Source organism: Austrofundulus limnaeus, unplaced genomic scaffold, assembly GCF_001266775.1.
Source record: "Austrofundulus limnaeus strain Quisiro unplaced genomic scaffold, Austrofundulus_limnaeus-1.0 Scaffold19, whole genome shotgun sequence".
NCBI classification, from domain to species: Eukaryota; Metazoa; Chordata; class Actinopteri; order Cyprinodontiformes; family Rivulidae; genus Austrofundulus; species Austrofundulus limnaeus.
Window position 1 is genome coordinate 3,454,480 of NW_013952421.1, and position 16,573 is coordinate 3,471,052.

Sequence of the window (16,573 nt, forward strand, 5' to 3'; positions counted from 1 at the left end):
GTACAGTGGTTTGCAAAAGTATTCATATCCCTTGAACTTTTCCATATTTTGTCACATTACAACCACAAACATAAATATATTTCACTGGAATTTAATGTGAAAGACCAACACAAAGTGGTTGGTCTTTCACATTAAATTCCAGTGAAATATATTTATGTTTGTGGTTGTAATGTGACAAAATATGGAAAAGTTCAAGGGATATGAATACTTTTGCAAACCACTGTAACCAGGAGACTAAATTAAACTTTTAGAGACTCCATACAAAACAACAATCATTTAATGGCCTAAAAAGTGGATTTTGCAGTTTTCTTTAACAGAAGCTGTAAAGAGTTGAAGTGAATATAAAACAACTTTCCAGCTGGTGTAAAAAAATCATGTCAATAGCTGCTCATCTGGTTCAACAGACAAAACATAAAGCTTTTAAATGATAATGATACGTTATTTTATTTTTGAAGTGTATTCAAGTTTTGTAAATATATAAAAAAATAATTTTTTTGACAGTTGTGGCCCTTGTGAATTTCACCTTGTTCTGACTTCCTGCCTAAATCAGAGTGTAAGAATATTCGTGTTCAAAGACTGAAGTCAGTAGAAAACCACCAATGTTAAATAAGATGATTGTTAGACGAGATAAAACCATACAAAACCAGCATTATGGGAGTGAGTATTTAATGCCATTCGGATCTGACAGGAAACCACACACTGACTCACAACCAGGAAGTACATGTTTTTATACACGATTCTTCAATGCCTGAGTTCACCCTCTACTGACCTACGGCTGAATCACAGGCATTCATACAAAAACCTCAACCTAATGTTATAAAAACGGTTCACTTATGTGTTGTTTATGATTCGGGCATGTAGCTACTCTATTTCAATTAACACACAATAGATCAAACATTATAAAAGTATTATAAAAAGGAAACCCCAATACTCTAGTGTTGTTTCTAACATCAGTACTAATCTATAATAACTATAAATTTCAGACCTCAAAACTGGCAAATCCTCAAAACTTTTGTTGATGACCAGAAGAGATATAGTTGGATCAAGAAATTGCGTTTGTCCTACTAAAAAAAGTTGAACCATCAAAGGTTTAGTTTAAAGTAATTTGAACTGTGGACAATATTAAATTAAAATAGGAGTTTTGGTTGGAAACAGGGTGAAACAAGATATTTCCTGCTTTTTTCTAATTGCGGTATTATTCTTTTTGTTGCCTCACAACCTGAAATTTTCATAGATTTTCATTTTGATTTTAAATTTACATAAACACTGACCATATTCAAAATCAATCAAATCAAACGGGGAGAAAAATACTTGCTTTATATAATTTTTAAAACCAGGCAAGAGATAGCTTGAAGATCATCACACAGGTCAGAGTCAAAGGTGTGCAGAAAACAAATCAGGGTTGGTTGTATAAAAAATGCCCTAAACCACGAACACATCAACCCTATTAAGACTGTTATTGGGATGCAACTAGTAACCCTGCCAAAAAAGGTCATCCATCAAAAGTGATGAGCCAAACACTAAAGGGATTAATCAGAGGGTGTATCAGGCCATCAAAAGCTGTATGAGCTGAGCTCATGAAGAGGAGCCTGAAAAAAAAAAACATTGTTTGAACTGGAAACATTATACCCACCTTCTAAAAGAATACATTGTGGTCAAAAGGGACTTAAAATGATTATGTTAGGCTCAAACTTATCACCATTCATCATACTGAGAACAGGACTCCTACAGTGAAACATGGTGGTGGCCGCATATTAACCTTTGGGTGAGTGTCTGACTAACCGATGTTGAAATTCAAAGTACACAAGCTATTTAACAAATGTTTTACCAAAACTGACTCTGTGAGAAAAAACATAATTAAAAAAATCAATTAAATTTTAGATCAAGTCATCTTTTAATTTAACCAAAGTCTTAATCTCAGTATTTTCACCTTTATTTTGTTTAACATGACTCATCTCTTTGATTGTTTGGGTTGACAGAAAAAGTTCACACAGTTTACCTGAAGGTGGCAGCATTTCAGCACAAATCGGTTTATTTGACTGAAAAACTGAAACGTTTTTTTAAACAAACCCAAACATAAGGTTGATATAAAAGTGACTTCTGCACAGAAAACAATTTTTGTCATATAATAATTTCATCCAGATTACCTTAAAAATCTGAAAGCTAATTAAGGCCCCGGCAAGCAAAAAGAATATTGACGTTTTAAATTATTATCTAAAGCATCAGTTGCGTGTTTTGGGTGCCCAAACTCTTTTGCTGAAGACAAAGAGCTGCAGTCAAAACCAAACGAGGTCAAAGATTAGTTTTGGGTCTCAGTGATAAATTAAACATCAGATATTAAATTATGAATTTTTTTTCTCGGAAGGGGGTGCAGGAGGAGGGGGGAGGAGAAGGAGCCGGAGCTTCTGTATCTTTAATGGAGAAGTGAAAGATGGGAGAGGCTGCGCGTTCACGCATCCTCTTCTGGCTCCGCAGCGGCGAGAGCGCGCAGAAGAGCCTGAGCGAGAGAGAGAGAGAGAGAGAGAGGTAATCCAGGAAAAAAAAAAAAAAAAAAAAAAAAAAAGCGGACGGACGAACTGAGCGCAACATCAACATCTCACCGGGGGAAAATGTTCCTGCCGCCGTCCTTCAGCAGCGCTGTCCAGTCCTGCAGAAACCTCCTTCAACCATTAAACTTGTAGGAACCAGAGAAGACTGAAAACTGGGAGTTTTAAAAAAAGAAGAACGAAGTGAACACTTAACAGGTAAGATGTTCCAATTCTGAGTCCTAAGATATATGCGTTAAAGGTCAGATTTAGTTTTTAGAAATCACAAGGAATGAAGTTCAAAATGCTTCCCAGGCTGAATTAAAACACCAGAGTGCAACTTTTACTGCAATAAAAAATGTTTGGAGTTAGATTTGAGGGGTTGGTCGCTTCAACACCATGGAAAGCGCCTGTTCGCTCGGACATTAAAGCAGACGCGCACAAAGGAGAGACCATTTAATGTGAACACAAGTCAAACAGAGCAACGTGTTTTGTGTCTTGATCTGTAAAAACTCACTTTTATGTCATGCAAGGTGAAAATAATAAACTGAGGATTTAAGGGGAAATCTTTGCTTTATGAGTTTATAAAACATTTATTTTAACATGTTTTAAAGCTAATCTGTGTTGAGTTTGTAACAAAATAATTCTAAAGTCTGATCACTGATGCTTTTAGGGAAAATGGCGAGAAGACTCCTGCAGCTCCTTGCTTTGTGGATTGTGGTGATCGGTGGCACTCAGTGCTGCCCCGAGGTCTGCAGCTGCCAGGATAAATATTCCCAGAAGTTCGCCGACTGCGCTTACAAAGACCTGCTGGAGGTGCCCGACGGTCTCCCCGCCAACGTGACCACCATGAGCCTTTCGGCCAACAAGATCAAGCTGCTGAAGAGCAAAAGCTTCGTCGGCATCACAGAGGTCACCTCTCTCTGGCTGGCCCACAACGAGATCGTCACCGTCGAGGCGGGCACCTTGGCACCCCTCGTTCAGCTCCGCAACCTGGACATCAGCCACAACAAGATCGTTCACTTCCCATGGGAGGACTTGCAGACCCTCACAGCCCTGCAGCTGCTGAAAATGAACAATAACGAGATGGTGAACCTCCCGAGGGATGCCTTCTCCACACTGAAAGACCTGCGGTCGCTCCGCATCAACCACAACAAGTTCACCACCATCGTGGAGGGCACCTTCAGCGCCCTTTCCACCCTGTCCCACCTGCAGATCTTTAACAACCCGTTCACGTGCTCCTGCAGCCTAGATTGGCTCAGGGATTGGATTGCCACGACCAAAATTGCTGTGCCTGAGCCTAAATCAATCCAGTGTGAGGCCCCTGAACACCTGAAAGGAGTCATGGTGGCAAACACTCCAAAACTGCAGTGCGAAGCCCCTGTTGTCACCATAACGTACCAGCCAAACATAGAGAACGCAGTCCTCTATGAAGGGGTCTTGGTGATCCTGAACTGTGAGGCAAAGGGAAGCCCCAAACCACAGGTCAGCTGGGAGGTAACTGCAGGAAACCAGAACTACCTGTTTCCCCTGCCACTCACAGAGGCAGACAATGATGGGCCGGTAAACAATAAAATAACTAACAACAGATTCCTCGTCTTTAGGAATGGCTCCCTCATTGTCCCCCGTATGAGTAAAAAGGAGGATGGAAACTACAGCTGCTCTGCAGAGAACGAGTTAGGCAGAGCGGCGAGCAGCGTCAAGCTCGCTCTGACCTACACCCCAAAGCAAGGCAGCGGCTCAGCACCCAATTCAACCCTGGACAAGATCCGTCCGTCCGTTAAAAAGACCGAAGACCCGAAGATTTCCAAAAACAACGTGATCAACTGGGCTAAGCATGAGGAGAAGACAAAGGGGAGTCCTGATGGGTCCAAGCACAAAAGCGAGGGGGCTGGGGATGCTGTGAAGAACCCCAGCTTTGCGAGCAAGTGCGGCGTGAGGGACGGCAGCGAATACATCTCCAACCACGCCTTCAACATGAGTTTGGACGACCTGAAGCAGTACACCTTCGATTTTGGCGTCATCGCATTAGAAGTGTCAGAAACAGAAGCTAAAGTGCAGCTGAACCCGTTGCAGCTCCCCAGCACCAAATCAAACCTCCACCTGAGTCAAAGCAAAAACCAGGAAACCGTGAACAAAGAGCCTGTGGGTCTGCTGCAGTCCTCCAGCGAGGACACCCTGGACATGCTCTACCTCTGTGTAAATACAGGGAATGGACACTCCCTGGTTCAGTGGTCCAATATAGAGGAGGGGGTCAATTCCTACCGCTTCCGTGACTTACAGCCTGGCACCAATTACACCCTTTGTCTCACTTCTGGAGGGAAGGACTGCCAGGTCCAAGTGGTCTTCACAACCAGGAAGAAGATCCCCTCCCTGCTCATTATTGTGATTGTCAGCATTTTCCTCCTGGGTTTGGCCACCGTCCCCCTGCTGGGGGCCACCTGCTGCCACTTACTGTACAAGTACCAAGGGAAGACCTACAAGCTGATCATGAAGGCTCAGAATCCGGATCAGGTGGAGAAGCAGCAAGCCTCGGGGGACTTCGATCCCAGGGCGTCATTCGTGGAGTCCGAAAAAACCTTTAACCCCAGCGAGCTGGGCGAGGAGGAGGAGGAGGAGGAGGGGGGAGAGGGAGGGGAGGCCGAGGGGAGCTTGGTGACAGAGTCCATCCCGGGGTCCTCCTCCAAAACCAACCAGGAGGAGTTCGAGATGGGATCCGAGTACAGCGACAGGCTGCCGCTGGGCGCGGAGGCCGTCAACATCTCGGAGGAAATCAACGGCAACTACAAGCAGCCGAGCCGCTGAGGCGCGCGAGCGCTACGGATATCCCGCGAGGGCTTTTTACTGTAACATACTTTCCTTTGTCCTTCAGGTAACCCCACACATCATGGCCATACGAGAAGTTTAGGGAGGGGTGGACCATTACAAATATTTGTTTTATACCTCAAAAATCACTGAGATTGTGAAAAATATGTCATGTTGCGTTTGTATAGATCTGGTGTGGGATTTAAAAAAAAGAAGCACAGATTAAAACAGTTTATCAGCCCTCACAGGTGAGCAGCGCAGCGCAAACACAGCTAATTGAAGGTGAAATAAAAGGGAGCACAAAAAATAACCAAACAAGTGCCAATAATCATATTTTTACAGCCTTTTCTCCATCAAACTGACATCAGGGACTCTTTCTAAGCCACGCGTGGCTGCAGGAGGGCCAGGTAACATCTTCTCAGGTGTCACGCAAAAAACACAAGTCCGATTCAGTGGAACAAAATGTTTGATGGTGCGATAAAAGGCTGCAGATAGTCGGGAGATATGTGCGCTCTCGGCCGACTCGTGCTCGACGGAAGAAAAGTGTTCAAGGCTTTAAAAAGAAAACGACGAATCAACGCGCAAAAACGTGTCCATGGCATGTCGCACGTGTTCTCTTGTGTGCTTTATTTTTTATTTTTCTATTAGTGTAGCTACATGTAGAGCTTTTAGATGTGACTGTCTGTCTGTGGTGTGAAATCTCAACCGATTACATTCCTTATTTTTATTCTTTTTTTTCCTGACGGTGAGTTTGAACACGGAGGCAAAAAGACGCAGCGCGAAGCGCGTCTGCGGCTCCGTGAAATTTGTTACATATAGAGTGAGTTTTTTTTGTGGAAAACATGTTGTAAAATGAGAAAAAAAACGTGACCTTTTGAGATTTTTTTAATATAAATTTATGTACGTGGAATTAATAAAACATATTAACTTGAACCCTGTTTTGATCTGTCGTTATTTAAAATTTATAGATAAAACATTTACAACTGCATTTATTTTTTTTCCATATTCTGAAATTAATTTTGTATTATCTGATATAAACCAATAAATGAAATAAATGTCACACAGTTTAGTTCATCACAATACATCTTTAGTATCAGTTTATTTTCACAGTAAATCAGATGGAAGAAACTGGATCATTTTATGTTATTTTTACGACAGTAATGCAGAGAAAAACAATGAGATTCGGCTGAAACAAGAGAAAACCAGAAAACATTTTTGACAACAGAAATAAAGTCTGGAATGCGTAGCAGCAAAAATAGTTTCAGATTAAACGAAACAAGATATATTTCTTTTTCTATTGCAGCTCCTATTTCACAGGTTCGTTTGATTTATGTGTGAGAGTATTTACTAAACCAACCAACAAAACAAAACAATCTAAACATTTCAGTTTGTATATTCATAAATAGTTCTCATTATTATTTTCTCTGTGCATAAATACATGATGCTCTGTCCATCTGTTTAGTTTTAGCAGCTAAAACTATTTTTTTCTATAGTCTATAAATGAAAATATGATTAACCTTGAGGTTGAAATCTGGTTGGAGATTTCTTATTTAAATGGGGCCTTTGTAGATAGGTAATGAACAAATAATATCTTACCTGTTGCAGATAGCTCTTTGAACAAACTCAGTTTGGAGAAAATGAGTTCAATTCTGATCAAACTGATGAGTTAATGGTTAGTCTGAATTATGCAGACAAAAGTGACGAAGTTATCTTAAAACAACTCCAGCCTGTGAACACTACATTTTACATTGTCATCAGTTCTGCATATAACACAGTTATTTAATTTGATGGGATGCAAGTGTATATAGTAGCAGCAGCTAGCTGTAGCCCCTTTAGTTCAGCCTGGAGAACTTTTGCTAGAAATACCATACTATTCATAATTTGCACTATAACTATGTTCTACAAAATTACCAGCGGAGCAAAGGTCTATAAATTTTGTTTGCATTAAAAGAGCATGATTAAAAAAAAAAAAAAAACTGAGTTCTATAAAACCACTTGGTCTTGTTCCTGTTTGTTTAGACATCAAGATTTTCAGTCTTGTCAGAATGAAACACTGTGAAAATGTTCAAGAGCTATCTACAACAAACAATATTAATTGTAATTAACTGCGTTACTGCAGGTGAATCAAACTGATCAAGGGTGCAAAGCTGCATTTAGACACCGACACAAGAGCTCTCCTCTGACAGAAAACATCACGTCTAAAAGCTTTACTGATGATAGTTATTGGAAAGCCAAAATCTTTTTCATTTCAACAGTGAACTCAGCAGATGTGGTCAACTGCTAAGATAGGATCAAAGCTGAAGCTGGCATGATGTAGGCAACAAAATAATCAAAATAAGCTGCAATTTTCAAAAACTAGTCTCAAGGTTCAACTGGTTATAAACAGTCAGAATGCATTGTGAACACATCAACAACTACACAATAAGGCACATTTTCTCACAATTTTAGTCGTCAGTGAGAAGCTACCTTCAGATGTGTCCCAAAATAAGCACAAATAATACAAACCAATTTTTTTTAAGGTTTTAGAAAAGAAAACAGCCATTTGAGTGTTTCATTTGAATATTTCAGAATGTGACCCTCATATGAAAGAGAGGCCCCACCACCCCTAAATAAATAGTAAAGACTTATATTCACATGTGGCACTGAGCTTTAATGCACTTTGTTGCCAAATACAGACCTGTTTGAGAAAAAATAATTGCAAGACAACAGTATTTGACCCAGACCCATTGATATTCCATCCATCCATCTTGCTCAGTTGTCTGCGGCGGCCTCAGCCTCCTTGGTCGTCGCCTCCTTTTTGCCTCCCTCCATGGCCCTGCGCTTGAAGCTCCCATTCAGGAAGCTGTCYGCAGTCTGCCGCTGGAAGTGCTTCCTGGTTCCCACCAGGGAGGGGTTGTTGACCAGGGTGTACAGGAGCCACCAGCGCCTGCGGGCACGCTTGGCACTCGACAGCTTGTTCTTTTTCTTCTCCTGCTGAACCAGCTGAATCCCTGAGGACAGTCAGACACAACGATGGTCACGTACAAAACAACCTTCTCGATTCAGAGACRAATTGAGACTCCTTTTTAGGCCACCCGGGAGCAGCTAGATACTACAGAAAGAGTAATAATAGAAAGCAATCATATTTTATGGTGTGAGAATATCGGCTCACGATTAACACTCTGAAAGCCTAACCCCCCCTGGGCAACATGAATATGTAACAAGCAATTAGTGTAGCTCATCTGTGTAATCAGCAGCTGAAGAAATAATCTCTGCGAAACAAAAGATAAATCCTGATGATGCATTGTTCTCCACATGCAAACAAACACCATGTCCACGGCACACCTGTAATTGGACTCAGCTGCACCTACATTCCTCAGCAACTGATGGTGTTTTTCCTGCTAATTTCTCACTCTAATGTGACCTCTTGTCACCGTGTGCGTGGGCGACCATCGCTCACCTCCCGTTTGTGTCACGATTTTTATAGTTTGAGTAATTTAACACGATAAAACAGATACTTTGGTCTCGTCTGAATGAGCAAAATAACACGCTTAGCATTGGTTATGCTGTCTTTCAGAAACGGAAGCTGAGCGAGCAGAGTAATAATGGCAGCTGATTTATTCATGGCAGATTTGATTGAGACCAGCAGCAGGACTGTAAATTATTCCACAGTGAAACTTAATTTGTTCTGGCCATATTAAATTAGAGCTGTGAAGCTCCAGTTCTGTTGGAACATGCAGGACAGTTTGATCATCTGATTATGTGGTGACCTCATATTAAATCATAATAAAAGTTGCACCTTGACTTTAATGTAATATTAAGCTGTTGTTTGTATTTAAGCATTAGTTGCATTTCTTTTATTTCCTCTTTTGTTTTATAAAGTCCATGACTGACTGGAGCAACAATCAATGCATAAGCTGCCAAGACAACAAACAGCTGATGTCACTCTTTGTCAAGCGTTTTGAATATTTGAGATGAGTGTTTTTCTGGAATGGATATGAACAGTGAATGCAAGTAAACCTTAATGTTTTTAGTATAATATTCAAGTGGGTATGAGTTACACTGGGTAAGGATAGAGGTGACCCAATGGGTGGCCAAAGGTGGCCTTGGCTATTAATCTTTGGACACCGCATCAGCCACCCCAATCATTTAATGAAACAGTTTTTAAGCAAAATAAATCACAATTTTTTTCAATTCTTACACCTATATGCAGCTCACACAAAAGTGGAACTCAGTACCTCACTTATCTTTCAAGTTATCCAGCTCACAACACAGAGAGACAGGGTTTTTCTAACTCCCCAACTGGCTCCACAATGTGCAATAATGGCCCCTTTTACACGAGCTTGACTCAGTCCTACTGCTCCTTTCTACAACGTTAGTAAACAGCAAATATTCTACTCCTTTGTTCCCAACTCATTACTGTTGGAAACAAAACTTGACTCTGCTGATTTTGCTCATTTATTACAAATTATGTGGCAGATCTTTGGTTTTTTAAAATTATTAATGAAAAGCATATACAGAAAATTTGAATCAAAAGAAAAAATGTCTTGTTTTGACAGCTGTTGTGGCTTCAGCCTACACGTTCCTGCTTGGACAACCTCCTCTCCAAGCTCAAAAAAGGTGTTTAAATAACAATAAAAAACCCAAGCCCCTCTGAGTTAAGTTTTGATGTGGACTGAGATGTACAGACCCTCTTCAGCGTCCCGTGTCCTCTGTGCAGCTTTGCTCTCCTGGCCYGCAGACTGTAGCAGCATCCCGCAGAAGGCTTTCATCACTGGATGAGACTGGCTCACCTCAATCTTCAGATAATGAGCGTAGCAGCGGTAGGCTGCAGGCAGACACAAGGAGGGAGTGGGGGTGGGGGGGATCACTCTGACAGGGCAAAAGCAATAAAATGTGTAGCACTGCACCCCATGTTGTCTTTGAGGCAATCGCACATAATGGCTGTGCAATCACACATTTTTCCCTCCAAACCACCTGCTCTTCCTGTTTTAAATCTGCACCTATTTCAGAAATCGGCCAATTACCGTCCCTGCACTGCACAGCATACAGATATCATAGCTGCTGGAACAGCAGAGTGGATAGAATGCAAATTTTTACCTTCTAAGTGGGTTTAAAAATGACTTTTGTATGTAAAAATGCAAGGGTCTGCTGAAATCTACATGAAAAAAATGCATTGCATTTAATCAACATAAAGGCTTGCTGCTAGTGCCCATTGAAAGGTAAATCCTATACAAAGGGAAACAAGGAAAAAAATATATATAAAGCTTTGTATTGCTTTTTTTCTTCTTCTTTGCTATTACATAGTCAGAACATGTGTTTGTTGCAGAGACAACCACACAACCCAATTTATACTTTCAGTTTGATGTTTGAGCAGAGTTATGGGCAGGTTACAATATTAAAAAAATGTTTGTCATGATCATGTGTTGTGATTATTTGACAGGAGTTTTACTTTTAAACTGTAAGTGTATTTTATTTAGTAATGATGCAAACACAATACAAATTAAACTAAGACTTATCCATCCATCCATTCATCCATTTTCTGTCCACACTTCTTCCTTTTCAGGGTCGCGTGGGTCACTGGTGCCCATATCCAGCAGTCATGGTGCAAGGGGCGGGGTACACCCTGGACAGGTCGCAAGTCCATCACAGGGCCTAACTAAGACTTAGAATAATTATATTTTTAAACTGAGATTTAGAATAATTATCATTTTGATCCTGATGGAAAAAAATGTAAATAAGTTATTATCTATTTCTTTTAAGTTGATGTTTTCTGTTTTAATAACATTACTTTCTATTTACGTTTCAGATCAGAGTTCAAGGCCTGATAATATTGTGTGTTAAAAGTTTCTAAGTTGTCTTATCTTGCTGTAACAGAGTGGTCGGAGCCAGGCTGTCTTAAGAAAGCTGAACATTTGAGATGACGGCCATGCTTTTTATTAAGTTGAAATGTCTGTTGGATGGAAGATAAAGTTGCTGTGTTTTAGGTAAAATATGATTGGTTGAAAACTTGTGACTGCCTACTTTGAGTGATGTTAATGAAAGTTGCAAGGAGATGTTATCTCTTTGGAAGGAAGCTGTCTCCCCTTGCAGCAAGTAAAACTTAACTCTAGTGTCGTTTTGTTTGAGTCTCCTCAGTTTCTCTTGTGATTTAAAATGTTCTGAACCTGACAGATCCATATGGTAATGTGTGACTGGGCCTCGTGTCACTTTATCTTGAACAAATTGTGCACCGAAGTCCAAAAGGTTAAGAACCCCTATATGTTTTAGGGCACTAGATTTCTTTTTTATTTATTTATTTATTTATTTTTGGTATTGGTCTTGACTCTGCCTCACACTCCATCAGTCTTGGTCTTGATTTGGTCTCAGGTTAGGTGGTCTTGAATATAACTCTACCAGTGGCTCACCTGGGTCAAACGCCTCCACATTGCGGTTAAGAAGACTAATATCCATACGCCCCATGTGGACGATGTTGAACAGAGCTGTGATGATCAGGCGCCACAGAGCCAGAAGAACCCCGATCAGAACATTGACAGTGAACAGCAGGTATGTCAAGAGGAAGAGATTACCCCTGCAGGATGAGTTAGGCTGTTAAAACCTGCAGAAAGTCACCGGTAGATGTAAGTAAAATGTATACAGGAAGTGAAGCACCTGTTGTTTAAGTCTTGTGTGCCCGCTGTCTTCTTGATGAAGCAAAACCTGGCAGTGATGTGTTGAATTAACACAGCCAGAAGAATCATCAGCCAGAACGGCCTTAACAGGACAAAAAAATAATAATAATCAAGCTTTTCCTGTTGTGAGCCAAGTGAGACAAAAATCAATTTGTAGCTGACAGGAAATGGTGTGAATCCAATTGGTTTCTGTACATTGGATATAAAACCTGTTGACTTAAAGCTACTAAGGTTCAAATAAGGCAAATAAATAACACAGCAGTTGTTTCATTTTCAGCTTGGATCAGATTTTTTCACACTCACAAGTTCAAATTAAACCTAAACTGGGGGGTTTTACATGACAGAAGTGTCAAGATACAGAATGATGCCTGAGGGAAAACTGTACCGTAGTAGAAGATGCTCACCACATGCTCCAGAGGAGCTGAAAGAGAATCAGATTCTGTCTTTGCAGGATGGGTATGATTATGAGGAAGACGGCGATCAGAAGACAGAGGAAGAACACTAACGTCTGGATGATCATTCCTGCAGGAGAAGACATAGGAGCTTTAATTCCATTTATAACAATTCAGGATGCAAACAAGCTGTTTTTGTTAAGTGTCACATTCACTGCTACTTTTGTACCGATGCAGATGTGAGCTGCGGTGAAGCTGGTGAACCCCATCCAGCAGACCAGCGCCGGCCTGGACGCCCTGATGCTTCGCTGACAGTTGTAGACATTATAAACATCTCCTCTGTAAAGCCCCTTCAGATTTAACCTAAAAAAAAMCCAACAAAACCAGAAGATGCAGCATTATGCTGACGTTAAACTTGCTAAAAACAGGACTCACCTCATAAACTGAAATCATTTAGGGGAGAACGTGACAGAAAAACAACTGAACGGTCTAACAATATAATGTTCTGATGGTAATTACAAATTGCATCGCTTATCTTATCAGCTGTTTCTAATTGATTCAGTGTTTAATACAGGGTGGATGTGTGATAGAACTTTAATGTGCTTTAAGCCTGAAATTATCATAGATGAGCCAGAAGGCAAAGCACAAATACAATTATTGGACACAGTGGCAAGAAAACCTTGAAAAAACCCACAACAAATCAAGAAAACAGAAAAAGGGCCTAACTAAGTATTTGATGTTTTTGTTTTGTTTTGTGTAGTTTATTGTTTGAATTTATTCTTGGGAAAAAATGGCAGACATTCTTCACTCTGCTGCCTTTTACATCATTTTATTTGTGCATTTTTTCTTTTATTGTACATAATTTTTTTGGTTTTTGAAGAAATTTATAAAAGTCGTTGAATGGAAAACCTTTCTTTGAGGAGCTCAGATCAACATATGCTCATTTCACACAACATTGTGCTCAGATTGCGTGCAGCGAATGACTCTCAGCGACTACCACATAAATTTTTAGCTCAACTTCTGTCACCTTGACTGAGTTGCAGCCATTATTGGGTTTGCCGTGACCAACTAGCTGTGGCAGTCATCTTAAGTTGGGTTGGTTTCAAAGGTTAACCAGTTGTAGATCTATACCCATGATCACTTTGTGGGAGTTTCACTAAAATCCGTTGTTTGKTTCGTGAGATATTTTGCTAACAGACACCTGACGCCAGATGCAGGCCTGAACTGGCGTGTTCTCAAACTCACCGATGAAGAACCATGGAGCGCATGAGCAGAACCACGTTGACCAAAGCAGACAGAGTCATTGCTGAGATGTAGCACACTGCAGGAATATCAGAGTCAGTAAGGGTGAGATCTGTGTTAATGTGAGCTGCTGCCTGTGGGTTCCCTCACCTTCCACACACCACAAATAATGAACCACAATCCTCGCAACCTCATGTTTGTCTGGAGACAGGATGATCTGGAAACCAGCTAAAACATTCGCAATGTTTTCGTCGACTCCGTACCGGGCGGTCTGGAGAGTTGGCACTACCGCTGAGATCAAAACTAGACCCATCTGAAAAAATAAATAAAAAGAGTTCGATTTGTAACAGGAAGTAGGGACACAAAGCTTTAAACACTGAATACACCTGTTTCTTTTTAACTGATTTAACATATTAATTGAACTGCAGAATTTCCTCTGTGATAAAATAAATCAGAATTATTCATTAAGATAAAAYTAGGAATGTTACCTGATAGAGGGTTATGAAAGATACTACACATGATATTGCCAACTTCAGAGGGAAACGAAATGCTGTTAAAAATAAAACATTTATATGTTTATAATCATGCTATCATATTTGTTTTAGATTTTTTCTTTCCAAGATTTACACACATTTAGCATCCAAACCTTTACAATTACACGGTACAAGGCAAAAGACAAAAAACATTTACCATCCTCAGGTGTGTAAATATAAGACTTCACAGCATCACTTATCCTCTGAGGGAGTTTAGGTTTGTCTGCTCTCAATGAGCTGAAGATAAACAATAAACAGGTTTACACACTTTAACTGCATTAAACACATTGGTTGGATGAAGTAAAAAGATGAAATATCTTAAAATTAGTGTCATTTTTGAAACAAACATAATTAATATATCAACTCAAGTACAATCAAACATTTGAAGATAAGTTAAATAAAAACACTGATTTATTTACTCAATTTTTGTTATAATTCAACACCTTTAAGAATCACAAATTGTGTTCACTAAAATATGTACAGTAAATGCAAATAAATGAGGTTTTATCACCAAGACTGTCAAATTGTGTCCTGGGCGTATTAAAGTAGAAGAACTAAAAAAATAATGCTKCTGGCAATAACTTTTAACTTAAGCATATATTTTCCAAGTTCATTTGTACTGTTTAGTTTCTCATTTAAACTGTTAACTTTCATTTTTCAGCTTTGATATATGAAAGAAATGTATATTTTAAACAACGTTAGTCCTGAGAGGGACTCAGAATGTTCCCATCTCTGCACCCAGTTATGTTATTTCAGATGCTTCCTGTTTTCGCAGCAGGAACTGCAGAATTCACCACTAAGCTGCTGCAGTCAGTTTGAATAAAATAAATGCTGGTTTTAAAAAGGTTTACGGCACATCTTTGGATAACGACAAACAGCATGAGAGGGGGATCAAACAGAAGTAGTCTGCTGCTAAAAATGTTATTATTTACCTGATTTTGCTGGGTTTCTTTTCTCTAAGCATCTTTTTTACGTAATCTCCATAATAGCTGCTGCTGAGATCCTAAAAAACAAACAGATATAAATAAATAAATAAATAAATAAATAAATAAATAAATAAATAAATAAATAAATCGCGAGTAGAGCAAGTTGTGAATCTGGAAAATTAAAATGATTAGGTCATTTTGAACATGTTTGTGCTCATCATGTGCAGATTGTTATTGATCTGTGTGAGTATTCCCATCCAAAAGGGAAAAAAATAGCCTGAAATGTAGAGTTCATATCTGATAGTTTACCCAGTGTTTGTTGAATCAGGGTAACAAGTGAAACGCTGCGAGTTCACATGACTGTAAAAGTTGTTGGTCTGATCTGCCAACATTCTGTTCCTAGAAACTTGTATTGTACGAAAAGCTTCTCCGAAGACAAGAAGCTTTGTAAAAAGTGTACAAGTGAACCACTTTAGGTCCGCAAAAAAAATAAAATAAAAATAAAAAATACAGGAGCAACACTGCAGGCAAAGAGAAGCAGGCCACACTTGTAAGTTCAAAAATGAAACAAATGCCTGGATATTCACAGAAAACTTCAGAGGTGGATGAAAGAAAAACCCTTCTAAGGAAGTAAGGCTCACTCTTCAGGAGGGGCTGCCAGCTGAATAAAGAAAAGATCTCATGAGCTCAAACACAGAAGCTTCACAGCTAATTCCAAAAAGTTTGTGTAACTTCTTAAAAAACCAGAGTGGTTCTGAAATATCATTATTTAGAACTGCTTTTTTTGTGTGTGTTTATTGAAAGGGACGTTCCCCATCTCTGTACTTTGTTTCCAGGAGGACAGACTTTATTCTAATTGTTTAAAATGATATTAATCAATAGTTTTTCAGGCGTTCTGAGGAACAAACTTTTATTTTTGAACCTTGGCTATTTATTCCACATACTTTCAGTCCAGTGCCCTGATTCAGCTTCGGCTCACTCTAACTGATGAAGCATTCAAAACGTTCCTAAACTCAAGGGATGAGCTGGTTCTGGGTCAACAGATACTGTGACATTTTAGAAAAAAAAAAAACAAGAAAAAAATTGCATTTCTACATATTTTTGCTACCAGCAGTTCGACATGAAGAAATAAGCCAATTCATTTTCATGAAGTTGTGGAAAATTACCCAATCACAGTCCACAAATCAATTTATTGCTAAAATCTTGTTTTTATTTGTCAAAGAGCTGAAAACTTGACACACATTAGGATCAACTGAACAAAGATGCGTGTCTTTACTGACATTTTCAATTTTTCCCCCATAACATTTGCTGTAAATTTTTCTGGCCTGAAGCTTGTTGTTTTGCTCTTTTCCACATTTCTCAATGTATAAGCTGCATAATGCAACATGTTGTCATGAACTGGTTCAGAAAACAAATTAAAGCAGCCAAAGTCACTACTACTACTACTACTACTACTACTACTACTACTACTACTACTACTACTACTACTACTACTACTAC

At 39.5% G+C, this 16,573-nt stretch overlaps 2 protein-coding genes across 4 annotated transcripts in view; one reads left to right on the forward strand and one right to left on the reverse strand.

The window, feature by feature from the left end:
* The first annotated feature begins 2,547 nt into the window (after positions 1-2,547).
* islr2 (immunoglobulin superfamily containing leucine-rich repeat 2) lies at positions 2,548-5,533 on the forward strand. Its single transcript, XM_014003647.1, has 2 exons — positions 2,548-2,744; positions 3,199-5,533. The coding sequence occupies exon 2, from the start codon at positions 3,204-3,206 to the stop codon at positions 5,328-5,330; it is 2,127 nt and encodes a 708-aa protein (XP_013859101.1). The 5' UTR covers positions 2,548-2,744; positions 3,199-3,203; the 3' UTR covers positions 5,331-5,533.
* An 862-nt stretch (positions 5,534-6,395) lies between these two features.
* The window catches only part of stra6 (signaling receptor and transporter of retinol STRA6), a 20,940-nt gene continuing 10,762 nt past the window's right edge, over positions 6,396-16,573 (reverse strand). For all 3 annotated transcript variants that reach the window (XM_014003650.1, XM_014003649.1, XM_014003648.1), the window contains 11 exons: positions 15,080-15,150; positions 14,305-14,384; positions 14,103-14,164; positions 13,765-13,927; positions 13,618-13,693; positions 12,602-12,735; positions 12,385-12,502; positions 11,961-12,062; positions 11,717-11,880; positions 10,000-10,137; positions 6,396-8,320 (listed from right to left, as the gene is read on the reverse strand). In XM_014003650.1, the coding sequence (XP_013859104.1) occupies positions 8,082-8,320; positions 10,000-10,137; positions 11,717-11,880; positions 11,961-12,062; positions 12,385-12,502; positions 12,602-12,735; positions 13,618-13,693; positions 13,765-13,927; positions 14,103-14,164; positions 14,305-14,384; positions 15,080-15,150 (1,347 nt within the window). In that variant the 3' untranslated portion in view covers positions 6,396-8,081. The remainder of the gene's footprint in view (positions 8,321-9,999; positions 10,138-11,716; positions 11,881-11,960; positions 12,063-12,384; positions 12,503-12,601; positions 12,736-13,617; positions 13,694-13,764; positions 13,928-14,102; positions 14,165-14,304; positions 14,385-15,079; positions 15,151-16,573) is intronic.